Raw genomic sequence first — 18287 nt, forward strand, 5'->3', positions numbered from 1 at the left:
TCTCTTTCTCTTTTCCTCTCTCTCATCCTTCCTCACTCTCTCTCTAAGATCAATAAAAAACATAACCTCAGATGAAGACTTTAAAAAAATATTTTTTAATTATATGAGACTCTTTTCTTTTTTATGTGTGTGTGTGTTTGTTGTTGCTGTTAATCCTCACCCAAGGTATTTTTTCCCATTGATATTTAGAGAGAGTGGAAGGGAGGGGGAGAGACAGAGAGAAACACTGATGTGAGAAAGGCTCATCGATTGGTTGCCTGCCACACACACCCCAACCAGTATCAGGGATTGAGTTTGCAACCGAGGTGCCCTGGAATGGAATCCTCAACCCTTCAGTCCCTAGGCCACACTCTAATCACTGAGACAAACTGGCTAGAGCAGCAGTTCTCAACCTGTGGGTCGCGACCCCTTTGGCGATCAAAGGACCCTTTCACAGGGGTCGCCCAAGACCATCCTGCATATCAGATATTTACATTACGAGTCATAACAGTAGCAACATTACAGTTATGAAGTAGCAATGAAAATAGTTTTATGGTTGGGTCACAACATGAGGAACTGTATTTAAAGGGCCAGAAGGTTGAGAACCACTGGGCTAGGGCTATATAAGCCTTTTCAAATTCAAGTACAAACATTTTAAATTTCAATATCACTGTTCTCAAACAAAAAAAAAGATTGTCTACATCCATGATCAGTGTGCCCATTTTAAAAACTAACATTAGTCACCTACATAGCCTTACAATATAAAGCAGTTAAAAGTAAAATTAACTAGGAATGGTAAAGCTACAATAAAATGTGATCCTTTTAATTTTTAACAGGTGTCCAAATAAATTGCTTACAAACAGAGATAATCACATGACACCCAGAACTCATGAACAAGCGCCTGACACATAGTACTGGCTTCATTAAATATTTCTTGCATGAATAAATGAAGTGATAAGTTATATTTAAGCACTTTTCTTGTGCTACTAATGAAAATGCTTTTACTAATGATGATTAATTTTAGACTATTGGGAAGTCATTATCATAACCACACACCTGAAAAGAACATATTAGCACCATTACACAAGCCTCAAGTAAATGCGATTTCTTTATTGTTTAAGGGCTATGAGCTTATATTTCACATTATGAACTATTTGAATCATTTTAAATAGTTATTTGCATAAAATATCAGAGTTTTTGTTATGGATAAGAGCAGCAACTTCAGTTGTAAATACCTGGTATGTAGTGACCATGTCTTCCAGCCCTTCAATTTTCGAATCTTGCAGGACCGAGTATGTCTTAAAGGCTGTAAAGATGTCTAATATCTTAGCAAGACGTCGGTGGAAAGTTTCAAATTTTCCAAAAATATACATCTCGCTGAATTCAAATTGTTTTTCATTTGGATCTTGTTTAAGCTTTTGTTTTGTCTTGTGAAAGCAGAGCTGGTATTCCTTAAAATCAAAAAGCAAAACATAAGACAGGGAAAACAACAAAGAGATCAACCTTATTCTCTTCAGCAAAGGTAACGGCGATGTTAGGGTGGGACTGCAAGCCCTGCCAGTTTCAAGGCTTTTCATTTACTCATCCACCAGTCTGGAATGTCATCTTCTCCCATCCTCCGATCTAGCGAACTCCTAATTATCCATAATGCAACTCAGAGGAGCAGCCTTTCCACCCCGGTCCCACCATGTGACAATAGCCTCACTCTGTGTCTATCTCTCCATCTGTCTGTCAGAAGCTTAAGAAAACCTTAGTCATCTTAGTCATCTTCGTATCTTCAGTATTTAGTGTGGTGCTGGGACACAGGAGGCTCCCAAAGAGGGTAAAATAAGTGCATAAACTGGGAAGGTTTATTAACATGCAACTTTCTTAATAGTGAAGAAATTACTGTTCTTTTTAGCATCCAAGATCATAATAATTGCTAAATAATTTAAGATGCATCACCAAACACAACATAAAAATAATGAAACGTTACCTAAATGTATTATTAGGCTGACCATTACCTGCTTCAGTTTAATGGCAGATAATATTTTTTCCACAACAACATCCTGTGGCTGGCTCCACACAGAAGCGGTTCCATTGTTCGTAATATAAGCTTTACATGCAGATATCATCTGATTGGTCACCTGGAGTTTTCCAATAAAATGATATGATGTACATAAGACAGCCATCAGCAGTGGTTCTCAACCTTCCTAATGCCGTGACCCTTTAATACAGTTCCTCATGTTGTGGTGACCCCCAACCATAAAATTATTTTTGTTGCTACTTCATAACTGTAATTTTGCTACTGTTATGAATTGTAATGTAAATATCTGATATGCTATACGTGTTTTCCGATGGTCGCGACCCACAGGTTGAGAACCGCTGGACTAGAGGGTCCTTAACTCTTGTTCCTCTCAGGACATACAATCTGTGGACTTGAGCTTTGGATTTATTTGTTTCCATAGCAACTATGATCAAGCACTAGTCCTTTTTATTCAGCTTTATTGAGGCACAACTGATAAATAAAAATTGTATATATTTAAGGTGTACAATGTGATGATTTGATATACACAGTGAAAGATTACCACAATCAAGTTAATTAACACCTCCATCATCTCACGTAGTTATCATTTTTCATGTATGTGCTGGTAGCACTTAAGGTCTGCTCTCTTTAACAAAGGATGTGAAGGACCTATACACCAAAAACCTCAAGACATTATTAGAAGAAATGGAAGAAGACACAAAGAAATGGAAAGACATTACATATTGATGGACTGGAAGAATCAACATAGTTAAAATGGCCATATTAGCCTGACCGGTTTGGCTCAGTGGATAGAGCATCGGCCTACGGACTCAAGGGTCCCGGGTTCAATTCCAGTCAAGGGCATGTACCTTGGTTGCGGGCACATCCCCAGTGGGGGGTATGCAGGAGGCAGCTGATCAATGTTTCTCTCTCATCGATGTTTCTAATTCTGTATCCCTCTCCCTTCCTCTCTGTAAAAAATCAATAAAATATATTTTTTTTAAAAAAAATGCCATATTACCCAAAGCAATATACAGATTTGATGTAATCCCCATCAAAATCCCAATGGCATTTAAAAATATATTTTTATTCATTTCAGAGAGGAAAGGAGAGGGAGAGAGAGATAGAAACATCAATGATGAGAGAGAATCATTGATTGGTTGCCACCTGCACATCATGCTTAACGAAGTAAGTTTGATGGAAAAAGTCAAGAACCATATCATTTCACTCACATGTGGACTATAAAACTAAAAGCAAACAAAAAAAACAAGACAAACAAAAACTCTAGAAACAGATAACAGTATGGTAGTTACCAGAGGGAAAGGGGGAGAGAGGTTGTAAAGGGTTAAGGGGTCAAATATATGGTGAGAGGAAGAGATCTGACTTTGGGTGGTAAACACACAATGCAATATTGATGATGTATTATAGAACTGTACACTTGAAATCTATAATTTTATTAACCAATGTTACCCCAATAAATTTAATTTTTTTAAATAAAAATTATCTGCTCTCTTAGCAAATGTCAAGTGCACAACACAGTATTGCTAACTATAGTCACCATGCTGTACATTGGACGCCCAGAACTTATTCACCTTATATAATTGAAAGTTTATACATTTTTACCATCTCCCCATTTCTGCCAACCCCCCAGTCCCTGACAACCACCACTTTCCTCTGCTTCTATTTGTTCAACATTTTTAGATTCCACACATATATTGTCTAAAACATTTGTGAAATCACAGAGTTGGAAGGACCATGGACAATCCACAATTCAAGCCCCCTAGAAATGATTCACTTTCCAACCTAAACGCTGCTAAGAGTTTCCCTGATCTCCTTGAGTAGCTTGCTCTACCACCTAACTCAGTTTCTAAGTTCCATGTGGACTGTCCACCTGATCATTTCATGCCACTGGCTCTGTAGCAGACATGTCTATAGGAGAAGGCAACAGAAAAAAAGAGTAAAGCTAATGTAGGTAACTACTAGCATTTTATCCATCTGTCCAAACTTTAAAAAGACTTCATACTTTTCTCGGGGATGTTTTATAAATTAAAAGGAAAACTGGACGACTACTGTATGCATGGAATGATGTGATGGCTGGGATTTAGTGCAAAGGTTGGGGGTATAAGTGAAAGAAGGCTGGCCATGTGTTAATAGTTGTTGAATCTGCGTAATATGTACGTGGAGGTTCAGTACACAATTCTCTTTCCTTTTTACCTGCTTCAAATGTGCCATAATGAAAAGATTTGGAAATTTAGATAAATGGTGGTTTTACAATTCTATTCAACAAGGCCTGCAAATAATATGCAAGTCAATTTGTGTTGTTACTAAAGTAACAACACAAGTTGACGTTTGAGTTTTCTGCCCAGGGACTAGCCCCATGTGACCCCCGCATGTAGTTTTAAAGTGTGGTCAGGAGTTGCTGTCTTGCTACTTGGTGAAAAAGCAGAAGAATTTTTCTCTGAGCGCGCGAGGCTGATGGCCCTATTCCCAGGAAGAAGCATGACTCCTACAGCATCGGTATTCACAGCACAAGCCACGATGAAAATTCCTCTATTTTAATACAGCATTTAAAATTTTGCCTTGGCAATGAAAAAGCCATTTATTTCTCAGAGACCATTCATCGTGGGAGAAGCAGCAGTGCTCAGCATAAACACTTAGGAGTTAGGACATAAGGTTTAAACATCGTTACGGGTTTTTGGCAGAATCACTATAATTGCTTTATGGATTACTGGAACATTGCAAGTGGCTTTTATTATCGAGATTACTATCCTAATAACACCAAGTAAACAACTGTGGCATCAAATAAATTCGGTACAGTAGCTTATAAATATGAAACAGGAGATAGTCCATTTCTTCTTAATTAAAATTTACCCATCAGAATAAATAATGTGCTCAATAACATAGGTAAGAAATTCCACAAAGAATCTTTTTTCATTTTCATTATATATATAACACAATATTTATTATAACAATTACTTTGAGAAATTATGTTTCATGATGTGGCCAGAATCAGCCTCTCACATAAACTTAATTCTAGCTCCATTGAGGGATTAAGTTTTTTTTTAAATTGTAGTATTCAGAGACATTGGGTTGTAATTATACGGTAATTTTTAATTACCAAAATAGTGACCATTGGCAAAGAAATATCAGCGACCGCACTGCGGACTTTATGCTATACACTTACCTTCACAAACAGAGACGTAATCTTCTCAGAGGTGTTATAATAATGAGAGATACTATAGATCATTTTAATTGCATTTATAAGTGTAGGAATAGCATCAATCATGGATATCTGGAAGACACCACAAAAGTTTTCTGGGAAACAAATATCAAATTCAGCAAAATTCTAATAGTCTAATCATGTCACCTAAGTAACTTTTACTTAAAAATTTAAAGTATTATCTAACACTTTCCATAAATACATTTAAGGATCATTTTGTTATTTAGTCGTATTCAGTTAATCACACTTTATTTCAATGAAAGAAACATTAACTTTCTTTTAATGACAAGGAGGTTGTGTCAACTAACAATCAAGTTTGTAATCAATAAAAGCAAGCACTTCCTAAAGTTAAAAGTTCAAAAAAACACCTGCTCGATGACTCTTCCCACAGTAGGGTAGCCCAGAATGTCATCTGCAATATTTAATGAAAAATGCAATGTGCAAGAAATGTTTTTTAAATAGCATATATACATCTTTGATAGATGGAAGGATGGATGGATGGAGAGACGTAGATATATAGCTATATAGACATAGATATAGGTATAGATATATAGATATAGATATAGATATAGATATAGATATAGATATACTAGATATAGATATATAGATATGTAGACATGTGTATATATACATATCATTTTCTTAAAAAGAGATTTCTAAGACTTTTCCAACAGACTGTAATATCTACAAACCAAAACTCTACACTCAATTCAGCTGTTATAAAAGGGCCATCAGGAGACTGTGAGGGTAGGAATAATTAACTCACAGGGTCATTGCTGTACAAGGGGTCACAGCATTTTTCAAGTGTGTACAAATATTTGACATTGTCCTTTGCCTCGTTAGCTGCATCGGTGATTCGAATATCCATCTCCCGCCAAATCTAAGCACAGTACAGGAAAGCAATTTTAATAGAATTATTAATAGAGAAGCTTCCAATATAACAGCTGCTAAGAGTCACCACAGATCCCTTGGGTCCGACTTTCACTTTGTCCTGTGCATCTTACATAAAACTGAACCCAGAGGGGTGAAGGACATTGTCACACTGAAGAGTAATTTTAATCTTCTTACTAGGCCTTCTCTTATAAAACCTATTAAGTAACTAGGACAGAGCATCAGGAGGGAAGCAATTATTTATTAACTGCCAACCATATACCAGGACTGTGCTATGACCTAGGAATTTCAAAATGGACATATCTAAAAGCAGGAGAAGTAAAAGGAAATGATTTAGCTCCAGACAACATGTTCAACTGACTTCATTGAAGTCCTACTGATATTTCTGAACTATAGCACAATGAAATGGTTGCATTCTTTGAACAATGATACAAGGTAAATCTAAAGCAGTTATTGAAACAAATTATTATTTAAATTATTTTCACAGATTGAAACATCCACGCAAATGGCTAATAAATTGTCTTTATGGCAACAATGCCAGGTGTGGTAGGCACCTCTGTGATGGTTCCCAGTGGCCACCGACTCCGGGTATTCATGGTCTTGTGTCATCCCCACCCCTTTATTGCGGGCTGAATCTAGCATTGCTTCTAACAAGTAGGGTGTGACAAAGTGATGGGATGTCATTTTTGGAATCAGTTTACCGAAAGACTGTGGCTTCCATGTGGGGTGCTCTCTTGCACTCTGCACATACACCCTTTAATGGAAACCAGCTGCCAGGTTGTGAGGGGCCCGATAAGTGGTAAAGAACTAAAGAAGCCCCCAGCCAACAGCCAGCAAGGAACTGAATCCTGCAACACCCACGTGAATGACTTGGAATCATATCCTCCCCAGTCGAGCCTGCTGATGAGCCAACACACCTACTGCAACCTCATGAGAAATCCTGAGTCAGAGGCACCCAGCTAACCTGCACCCAAATTCCTGACCCACGGACTGTGGGACACTAAATGTTTGCTTTAAGTTGCTGAGTTTGAGGGTAAACTGTAACAGAGCAATATAAAACTAATATACCAGAACTAAATATATATATGTTTTATTATTACTACTGTTAGTTGATCTGAATTCATACTGTATATATAATCATGTTATGATGTGCTATCTTAATTACATGCAATGTCCTCTAATGATACATATACATACAGGTATATCAGCCAACAAATATCTTTGATTCAAAAGCTATTTCCATGGTATCAAAAATTATAGAAGGGCAATCTCCAATCTTCATTTTTTTCATGGGGGTATAATAACATGTTTCTGTCCCTGATTACTCTGTGACCTGAAATACCCTAGTGATGGTGAACTTTTTGAGCTCGGCATGTCAGCATTTTGAAAAACCCTAACTTAACTCTGGTGCCATGTCACATATAGAAATTTTTTTATATTTGCAACCATAGTAAAACAAAGACTTATATTTTTTATATTTATTTTATATATTTAAATGCCATTTAACAAAGAAAAATGAAACAAAAAATGAGTTCGCATGTCACCTCTGACACGCGTGTCATAGGTTCACCATCACTGCCCTAGAACATGAAATTCCCACTTCATACAGCAAAAAGTGGCTGACAACCTTCAGAAGTTTCGACTTGGCAGCAGCAAGCACTGCCAACACAGCCTTCACATCTGGGCTTTTCAATTGATCCAAAAGGTAGTTAAACTTGGACAGTCTCTTTTTCCAGTGCTCCAACTCCGCTCGGGGCCCAAGGTCATCCGCTTCCTTCCGCAGCTGATTGTTTTCCGCGAGGACCTGTGAATGCACAGGACAGACGTGAACCACTGAGCAAGGCAGGAGGTATGAATGCTACAGATAAGCAAAAAAATAAGGAAATGAGTGATGCTACCTGAACATGCTCCAGGCTTATTCCTTTGCATGTTTTGAATGATAGCCTTTTACTAACTTGACACGTATCCATTTTTACAACCTCCAAAAAAACTTAGTTTACTTCCTCTAACAACTGAAAACTACTCACTTAAGGAGTTATAAGCTTTTAGGGGACCTGACCTCAGCACATTTCCTTCGTTATACTCACTTACTATGTATAACCTCAAAGCAATATAACCTTAGAAAGTCCCTATGCCTATGTTGGTTAATTTCAATTGTGTTTACTTTTTGATGCAATGTCCACCTTCACTAGGACTTTTCAGAAAATAATTTTTAAGGTTAAGTCTCAAGATCTCTCTTTGGAGGACACACTAAATGAGAAAACTCTGAATTTCTGCAGATGTTCTCATCAAAGTAAATTATGCCTTGAGGGGAAAAATAGCAAAGTGCTGTCTTCTAGTTCTGTAAGCATACAGAGTCATTAACTTTCATCTCTTAGAATTCTTACTATCTCTTCCTAACTAATGACTCTAAATTAACGCCAGGGGAACCTCTCACCTTTTCAGGCACTCATGGTAAAATCCTTAGGAAAACGGGAATAGCAAATGATAAACCTTCTTCAATTGGCCAGTTCAGTAGCATGACAACTGATATTTGGAAATTACCTGTTCTGTTTGTTTGATCCATACTTTCATACAACCTTCTATTTTTCCCAAAGTCTCGGGGTTATTAGCTAGAGTCACGTAGTCTATCGGTTCCTTCAGGGTTTTCAGTTCAAATATGTCACACTTTTGAAGGTTCACCTAATTAAAATGAAAATTAGATAATAAGGTGGTGATTTTTAAACACACACACACACACACACACACACACACACACAGGTTGACCCCTTGGCTCCTCCAGTCTAAACCAGCCCTGCTCTCTGAAGAAATACCCTGAAACAGTGAGGCATCCAATGCCCAATTCTCACACACACTGAGCACACCACTTGAGAAGATGGGTCTGAGGTCAAATTCTGGGTAAAAAAGAAAGACTGAACTAGAGGGGAAGATAACATCACAGAATTTGGGAGTAGGGAACTTGAAAATTAATGTTAACTCATGAAACCAAAGAAAGTAGGGAAGCTTCAAGAAAATTGACTGGGAGGAGAAACCAAGATGGCGGCATAGGTAAACACTGGAAATTGCTGCCTCGCACAACCACTTCAAAAATACAACTAAAAGACAAAACGGACACCATCCAAAACCACAGGAAGGCTGGCTGAGTGAAAATTCTACAACTAGAAGGAAAGAGAAAAGCACACTGAGACTCAGAGGAGGTGTGGAAGTAAAGTGCAGAGGTACGGAGGCGCACGTGGAAAGGGCTGGCAACTGAGGACACGGTTGTCTTTTTCAATCGGGAGGGAGTCTCAAGCTCCCGGACTGCTCTGAACTCCAGTTCTGGGCAAGTCTCTAGGGACCCAGACTCATACGGGGAGAAACTGGACTTCTGGCATCGGTCGGAACTCAAGAGCGGCTTTCTCTCAGAGGTGCTTGCAGCGATTACTGGGACACTGAGACACAAGACCTCTTGGGGTAGGACTGAGGATCTGCCATAGCTGTTTGCTCTGCCCTGTTGATTCCCTGAGACCCCACCCTACCCAAGCTGTGTGCAGAGTCTTTTGCATATGAAAGGCCTGGCCCTTTGCAATCTGAAAATTACCTAACAAACTGCAGCTGGGTCAGAGACCCAGAACATCCAAAAGAAGGCCCAAGGCCCCACAGCAGCTTGCATTGCTTCACAGCTGGGCCTCATCTGGGCACCTCCAAATCCCAAACAAAGAAGAGGAATCTGCAGATCTCTCTGTAGCTCCAGTGGGGTAGCCTCAGGCAGAGGCTAAATTAGCACCTTGTTAGAGATCCAAGAGCCAGTGTACCCAGTGGTCAGAGTGGGACCATCCAGATTACAACCCCTCAGATCCATAAGGGACACACTTAAGGGCCAACTCAGTGAGCACCAAAGCCCCACTGAAGCAAGTCTTGCCCCAGAAGTGTGTCTCCAGCACAGAAGTTCTCCCCTGTAGACACAGCTGATTCTCACAGCCAATTGGCCTGGAGGTCAATTCCTCCCAGTGATACCTACAACAATCAAGGCTTAACTACAACAAGACTGTGCACAAAGCCCACAAAGGGGTGCACCAAGAGTGTCCACCTCGGGTAATTGGGGAGGCTGAGCCACTGGGCCCTATAGGACACCTAGCACAGAAAGCCACTCTATCAACACAGGAAAGCAGCCAAAATGTGGAGACAAAGAAAGAGGTCACAAATGACAGAAATGGAGGAAAGCAAACTACTGGATATTGAGTTCAAAATCACGGTTATAAGGTTTTTCAAGAATTTTCTAGAAACCACCAATAAATTAAGTGAGACCCTCAAGAAATCTAGTGAGACCCTCAAGGATATGAACACGGACCAACTAGAAATTAAGCATACACTAACTGAAATAAAGAATATTATAGAGTTCCAACAGAAGACTAGAGGGTCACAAGAATCAAGTCAAAGATTTGAAATATGAAGAAGCAAAAAACACTCAACTGGAAAAACAAAAAGAATCCAAAAATATGAAGACAGTGTAAGGAGCTTCTGGGACAACTTCAAGCGTACCAACATCCGAATTATGGGGGTGCCAGAAGAAGAGAGAGAGCAAGATATTGAAAACCTATTTGAAGAAATAATGACAGAAACCTTCCCCTACCTGGTGAAAGAAATAGACTTACAAGTCCAGGAAGCACAGAGAATCCCAAACAAAAGAAATCCAAAGAGGACCACACCAAGACACATCATAATTAAAATGCCAAGAGCAAAAGACAAAGAGAGAATCTTAAAAGCAGCAAGAGAAAGAAACTCAGTAACCTACAAGGGAGTACCCATACGACTGTCAGCTGATTTCTCAACAGAAACTTTGCAGGCCAGAAGGGAGTGGCAAGAAATATTCAAAGTGATGAATAGCAAGAACCTACAACCTAGATTACTTTACCCAGCAAAGCTATCATTCAGAATTGAAGGTCAGATAAAGAGCTTCACAGATAAGGAAAAGCTAAAGGAGTTCATCACCACCAAACCAGTATTATATGAAATGCTGAAAGGTATCCTTTAAGGAGAGAAAGAAGAAGAAAAAGGTAAAGATACAAATTATGAACAACAAATACACATCTATCAACAAGTGAATCTGAAAATCAAGTGAATAAATAATCTGATGAACAGAATAAACTGGTGAATATAATAGAAATCAGGGGCATAGAAACAGAGTGGACTGACTATTCTCGGGGGGAGGGGAGAGGTGTGGGGGGTGCGGGAAGAGACTGGACAAAAATCGTGCACCTATGGATGAGGACAGTAGGGGGGGGGGGTAAGGGCAGAGGGTGGGGTGGGAACTGGGTGGAGGGGAGCTATGGGGGGAAAAAAGAGGAACAACTGTAATAATCTGAACAATAAAGATTTAATTTAAAAAAGAAGAAAGAATATTGACTGGTAGAGAGGAGTAATTTCTAATTTATCACATTTGTTTTTGCAAACTAACCAGAGGGACATGTTCTCTTGTCCTGACTCAATAACATCTTTATAGTTAGCAAGTTCACTGACAACACAAAGACTTATTTTAGGAGGAGGAAGGAGGAAGGGGGGGAATAAAGGATATGTTGGATTTTGACTTGACAATGAAACCTACACACATCATACAAAACGGATCTCAATATTTGCTGAAGACATTTTCCCTTGAGAGGAGTGAGTGCTATATTGTCAATGGTATCATGGGCTCAATTCTTCTACCTCCCACTCATGCCAGGTGTGGGCTGTCATCTACCCCAGAAATCACTAACAAAGGCTTTACAGATGGAACAAATTTTATAGAAGCTAAAGCTCACATTTGCCACACTTTTAATTAAAGGCACTTTGGTCACTGGCTGAACCAAAGGGCCTGACCCACTCTCTCCTCTCCAAACGTGTTAATTCCTCTCTCCTCCCTCCTCTCCAGGATTTCCTTCATTCCTACCCACCACCACCCACCCCCCCCCACCAGACACACACACACACACACACACACACACACACTGGGTCCTAGTTCCTTCCTTCTGGGATGCAGAGCAATGCCACAAGCATTTCATACTCTGCAGCCACACATCTGCTATGACTGAGTCTTCCATCATAGTCACCATTTCTATGGAAACTCTGATGCATTAATCACTCCGAACTAAGGAATTTAAATCTAGTCACCACCATATCATGAGGGAGCAATAAAAATGCCCATGAGCCCTAGCTGGTTTGGCTCAGCAGATAAAGTGTCAGCCTGCTAACCAAACGGTCCCAGGTTCGATTCCGGTCAGGGACACATACCTTGGTTGCAAGCTCCTCTCTGACCTGGGCCCTGGTCAGGACTCATGCAGGAGGCAACCAATCAATGTGTTTCACATTGATGTTTCTCTGTCTTTCCGTCTCTCTTCCACTCTCCCTAAAATTCAATGAAAAAATATCCTCATGTGAGGATTAACCAAAAAAAAAAACAAAAAAATGCCCATGAAATTGTTTAAAGATTTGCAAGACAGTGGGATTAAGGCTGCTTAGGGGAAGTAGTACACACTGCTTTCTATGTTGACTTGCTCACCCCTGACCATGTTTGAAGGAGTAACTTCTTTGTACTTACCTTCTCCCTCAAACTCTCCTGCGCGCCCGAAAGGACGCTCACGAAGCCTTCCAGAGAGCTCAGGAACTCCTGCCGAATGGCGGGTGCTTCCTGAAGCCCCTCGAGCTCACCCCAGCCCTGGCCCATGGCCCTGAGCGCGGGAATGAAGATGTCCGACAGCAAACGCCGCATGCTATTGAGCAGGCCCCCATCTGCAGCATCCAACATGTTAAAGCTCACCTCCTGGAAAGCAAATGGGACCCTTTACTGTAAAAAGGACCTTCAACCGCAACATAGCTACAAAGTCTTCTGTGAAAGTTGTCCATTAACCAACCATCCTATGGAAGTGAGTAAAGACCACCCGAGAAAAGCAAAGGCTAGTAATTCAGAGCTTGCTGTAGTAAGGGAGTCCGCCACCATCACCTTCCTTCAGCACAGCCTCATAGGCAGGCAGGGGAGTGGGAGAGCCTTCTCGTGGGGTGTCCTGAATGGGGGGTGCTGGCATGGGGAAGCTGGGGGAGGGCTAACTAGAAGCAGGGCATCCTATGTGGTTGGTGGGAGAGCACGCTTGGCTTTCCCTGGTTGGCCCCCGAGAAGGCCATTGGAAGTACGGACAAAAGTTCAGTAGACTGGCACCCAAGAATAAAATCCTGCCATTCTGAGAAGTAACTGTGACAGCAGTTACTGTTTAGCTTGCTAGTTGGCTTTCCTGAGAGTCTGACTAGCAGGCTGGCTACCTGGGGGTTTGTTTTTTGTTTTGTTTTTGTTGTTTGTAGACAGGGGGTTGCTTTCCTGGGCAGGTTGCTGCAGGTTGGAGGTCAAAGTTTTATTGTTATAGATGGTCTGGCCATTGTCTGTTTTTCCATTCAGTATCTTCCATCCAATAAATTATTATTTCTCATACTCCGGTTAAGACATAAGCTTTATACTATTCTAAACTGCAATCATAACAATAAAAATGAAACAAATAGAGCAGAAGAAGTTTACCAGTTTATCTACACCAAGCAGATAATGTACCTATTAAGGGCAGGGGAGACATGTACCGATGAACTTTATTCTGCACAGAAAAGAATAAAGTTATATATGTTCACTTTAAAAAGTCTGATTTTAAATGTATGGAATGTCTTATAAAGTAAATTATATATGATGAATTCTTTTTAAAAGGAAAGACACACACACACACACACACACACAATGTAACATCAGTTTTTGTCAATACAATGAGTATTTAGTCCTCTTCCCTAACAGATTTAAAGAAAATGTCCTCTTAATTGCTTGCTTTAAGTGCTTTTAAAAATACTTCTTTGAAAGGAGTTTTAGATATTTAGTGAATATTTAATAAACAATGGCTGCCTCCCGCAGAACGTAAGTGGTTTTTGGTAAGGGGGTGGAGAGCTGCCCTTGCCCCTTACCTGGTGGATGTTTTCGGGGGTGATGGCTCTGGAAGGGTCGGGCCTGATGAAGAACACACATACTCCAGTCAGAGCAACATCTTTTCCCTCCGTCACGAACACTTTAGGTTTTTTAGTCTTTGGGGAAATAGGATTTACTCCTCCTGAAGAGCTTGGTTGTCCTACAAATGCAAAAGAATGTTAGGTTCACAACTGCTATTGCAGTGATCGCCAGATAGAGCTTCCTTGTTAAAATATGTCATGTTGGCTCATCCATGGGCCCTAGAAGGTCCAACTCCTGGACAATCTCTAGCCTGAACCCTAAAGAAATATAAAAGGACCTGCTCAATCATAGTTTCATTTTAAAATCGTTGCTCCAGGAAAAAGCAGGAAGGAGGGGAGCAGGAATAAGAAAGATTAGTGCAGAGAAGATCCTTGCTGAAGCTCTAAAAGTCATCTCGGTCACAGCGGGCCTTCCCAGGGGCAGTGAGAGGAGGTAAGGGAGGGGAGAGCATCAATTGGCATATGCTACGTGTCAGGGACTCTGATTGGAACACTGTCTACATTGTTAAACCTCTCTAGAACCTGAAGGCAGGTGCAGAGCCAAGATAAAAAATCAGCTCTAACTGCAACAATCCAGACCTCCACCGCCTCCTGCTGCCCCTCCTCTGTCATGGTTGGCTCTTCACTACAATGCTAGAGTCAGGATTGTGTAGAGGCAGGAGAGCATCGCAGCGAATGGTATGACCTCTAGAGCCGGACTCCCAGGGCTTCAATTTCAGGCTGCCCTGCTTAGTCATGTGACCTTGGGCAAAATTACTTAATCTTTCTGTGCCTCAGCTTTGTCATCTAAAAAATGGGAATAATAATTCTAACACCCAGCATCTGGAATTGTTGTCAGGATTAAATAAGTGAAAACCTGTAAAGCCCTTAGAAAGGTATATCAAAAGACTAGCTCACTAAGCATTATCATTATTATTTTCTGAAAATTCATTTTTGGTCATGCAAGCATGCAGTTCATGAGTGGATCATGTAAGTACACAGAGTATGCTCTGAGCTCTTCCACTGTGTTCTTATCTGCCCCAGAAAGTGTTAGATCTCCAAATGAACTGGTAGCTCAAACAAGACTATTGGGGTAGGAGCAAGATCATTAGTGCTAACAGAAGGGGTTGAGGAGGAGAATGGACTGGAAGTTGAATCCTGAGACCCTGGGATTAGACCTCCTAGGGGGAATCTTCTCGGGGGGCTCTTTCTTCCCTGTGGTGCTGGCTAGAGACCTGGACTGGGGTGCTGACAATGAACCGCTCCAAGAAAGGCAACCAGAAGCTATCTCCCTCATTCAAAACTGTGTCCCACTTCTGACTAATATCATCTGGGTCTCAAGAGGAAGTTGTTAAACTAGAGTTTCAACAAGACACCAAGGTATCAGAAGCAAAGAGAGTTTTAAGGTTAAAAAAAAAATCATGCAGAAACTCCCAAGTGTCTTAGAATGAATTAAACATCTCACCCACATCAGAATCCAAAAATCTCAAGAGAGTGTGGGCTACTTCACCCAGTGCATAGTTCATGAATGAACTCAGCATCGCATGGGCTTTGCAACCTGGGATAGAATTCAAAGCTTCTGTGTTATTTTGACTTTTCACTCAAAATATAAAATACTTTCTGAGCACAAAACATCAATAGATAATTTTGAGGAAATGCTGATAATTTAGATTATACATGCACAATTTGCTCAGTTTTTAAACAAAAAAAGCATAGTCACACTATATACCAACAGCAATAACTATTTTCCCTTTCTTCAAAAAGGTAGTAAAAGGATGCATATGAAAAGTTAATATAATCATAATATATCTGTTTATGTCACTAGCTTGGCTTTAGAATTATATGAATCCACATAAAAGTAAAATGGGATTTGCCAGTTGACTCCACAAAAGATTTACAAATTTTTCTTAAGTGAAACTGACTAAACTTATCATTCAATATTACTCCTTTGAATCATAGTCAGTGGAAAATAAACATAATGTGACATATAACGGGAAAACTCACGTTAGGGTGTTGGCAACAATTCCTACGTTAAAAGGAAATAGTGCCTATATAGAGAAGAAACAGATGCCCATTAGAAGTTATAGAATATGATTGCTTGAAATGAACTAGCATGTAAGGAAAGGAAGTCTCAAAATGTAAGCTACTTTATTGTACCTTAATTACCAGTACAGCCTGACAAAGTAAACAAAACGTCCCAAATAAAGATAGAACAACCAGGCTAGGTACCCATCATACCTGTCTCCTTTCCTTAAGGTGAAAATAGAACCTGAGTCTCATCCTCCGCTCCGCACTGTTACCTGCTCAGGTCTCGCAGTGGCCTTCAGCTTCGTGCCACCCTCAGTTAAACCTAACACATTTCTGGGTTGTGTCCCATCGAATTTGGATACCTGTTTCTGCTACCTCCACATCCTGATAGTAAAACATGAGGTGACGAAGACCTCCAACAGCAAAAAGCCGATCAATTCTTTCAATCTGGGGAAAAGAAAAGGCAAGGTAACAACTTTGTTCTTGATTAGAAACCGCATCTAAATCAGCATTTACTGTCATCTTTCTCATTCGGATACAACTGCATTTGATACAAGCCACATAGAAAGGCCTCACATAGAAAGATTCAACTCAAAGAAGTAATTCAATTAACCATAAAAATACTTGTCACATATACAGATTTGAAGAGATTGTCTCTTTATTTTTTTAAAATATGTTTTTATTCATTTTTTTGAGAAAGAGGAAGGGAGAGGGAGGGGAAGATAGAAACATCAATGAGAGAGAAACATTGATCTGCTGCCTCCTGCACGTCCCCCACTGGGGATCAAGCCCGCAACCCTGGGCATGTGCCCTGATTGGGAATCAAACGCATGACCTCTTGCTTCATGGGTCAAAGCTCAAGCACTGAACCATATAGGCTGGGCTGTCTCGCCATTTTGATCATTTCCTAAAGTGTTGAGCTGTTGAAAGCAAATATAAACATAGATGACTGTTTTATTTGCAATCAATTGCAGATCAGAAAACAAACCTTTCAAAACCCAGATAATTGTTAATATTAAATTGCAGTAATCACTATAATCACTGAAAATATGCCATGAGAACACACATGATATGGAACAGTCCAGCCCATAGCAACCTGGAACCTGGTCCCATCCACCCCACCGTGAGGATCACTGTACACCTGCTACCAAAGGATGGGGTTCTTTTAAATTGTCAATAGCATAGTTTTGAATTCAAATGGGAAGAAATGATAAAATCTGCACTCCCTTTAGGATGGCTACTATCAAAAGAATAGAAAATAATAAATGTTGGCAAGGATGTGGAGAAACTGGAACCCTTGTGCACCGTTGGCAAGGATGTAAAATGTCATTGTGGAAAACAGCATTTCATCAAAATATTAAAAATAGAATTACTATATTAGCCAAAAATTCCACTTCTGCGTATACATGCCAAAGAATGGGAGCAGGATCTTACAGATATATCTGTACAATCATGTTCACAGCAGCATTATTCACAGTAGCCAAAAAATGGAAGCAATTCAACTGCTCATTGAAGAATGAATGAATAAACAAAATGTAGTACATGCACTTTAAAATAATTAAGACGGTACATTTTATTTATGTGTATTTTACCACAACTTATAATAAAAAAAAAATTTAAAGGATAAAATCTAGCCTAAAAATTTAAATGTGAAAATAAGGCCCCTTCAGTTTCTACCATGCTATGGATAAAACCACTGGGTGTGAGGAAAAGCGAGTGGCCCTGTTTCCTTGGTTACATTTCCTTCCCTGGGATGGATGCACTGCATGAGATTAACTCCAAGAATGCAATGAGAGATACTTCCATCACAGCCATCCTGAAACGCCTGTCCTTCTAGCCTTGCTTGAAAGCCTGAGCCAGGAGGCTGTCTTTAAACTTCCAGGTTTTAATATTCCTGAGTTTTGAATATGACAGAGCAATTTAACTGGGGTTTCCTACAGTCCAGAAATTTGACTCATTTACCCCACCTGCGTCATCCCAAATCCAGAGGTCTGAATTGGGAAGTAGGGTAGGGTTAAGCCAGTGGTTCTCAACCTTCCTAATGCCACAACCCTTTAATACAGTTCCTCATGTTGTGGTGACCCCCAATTTGATTGTTACAAATTGAACATAATTAAAGCATAGTGATTAATCACAACAACAATATGTAATTATATATGTGTTTTCCAATGGTCTTAGGCGACCCCTGTGAAAGGG

At 40.0% G+C, this 18287-nt stretch overlaps 1 protein-coding gene across 1 annotated transcript in view; it reads right to left on the reverse strand.

Annotated features, from left to right (window-relative positions):
- DNAH5 (dynein axonemal heavy chain 5) overlaps window positions 1-18287 on the reverse strand; it is a 221782-nt gene that overhangs the window by 148803 nt on the left and 54692 nt on the right. Inside the window, exons 3-11 of the mRNA XM_081090544.1 lie at window positions 16454-16538; window positions 14043-14203; window positions 12652-12873; window positions 8640-8777; window positions 7723-7899; window positions 5971-6084; window positions 5169-5276; window positions 1983-2105; window positions 1215-1430 (exon numbers count right to left, since the gene is read on the reverse strand). Of these exons, the coding sequence (XP_080946670.1) occupies window positions 1215-1430; window positions 1983-2105; window positions 5169-5276; window positions 5971-6084; window positions 7723-7899; window positions 8640-8777; window positions 12652-12873; window positions 14043-14203; window positions 16454-16538 (1344 nt within the window). The remainder of the gene's footprint in view (window positions 1-1214; window positions 1431-1982; window positions 2106-5168; window positions 5277-5970; window positions 6085-7722; window positions 7900-8639; window positions 8778-12651; window positions 12874-14042; window positions 14204-16453; window positions 16539-18287) is intronic.

The sequence above is a fragment of the Myotis nattereri genome (genome assembly GCF_964212035.1).
Source record: "Myotis nattereri genome assembly, chromosome: 4".
Taxonomy (NCBI): Eukaryota; Metazoa; Chordata; class Mammalia; order Chiroptera; family Vespertilionidae; genus Myotis; species Myotis nattereri.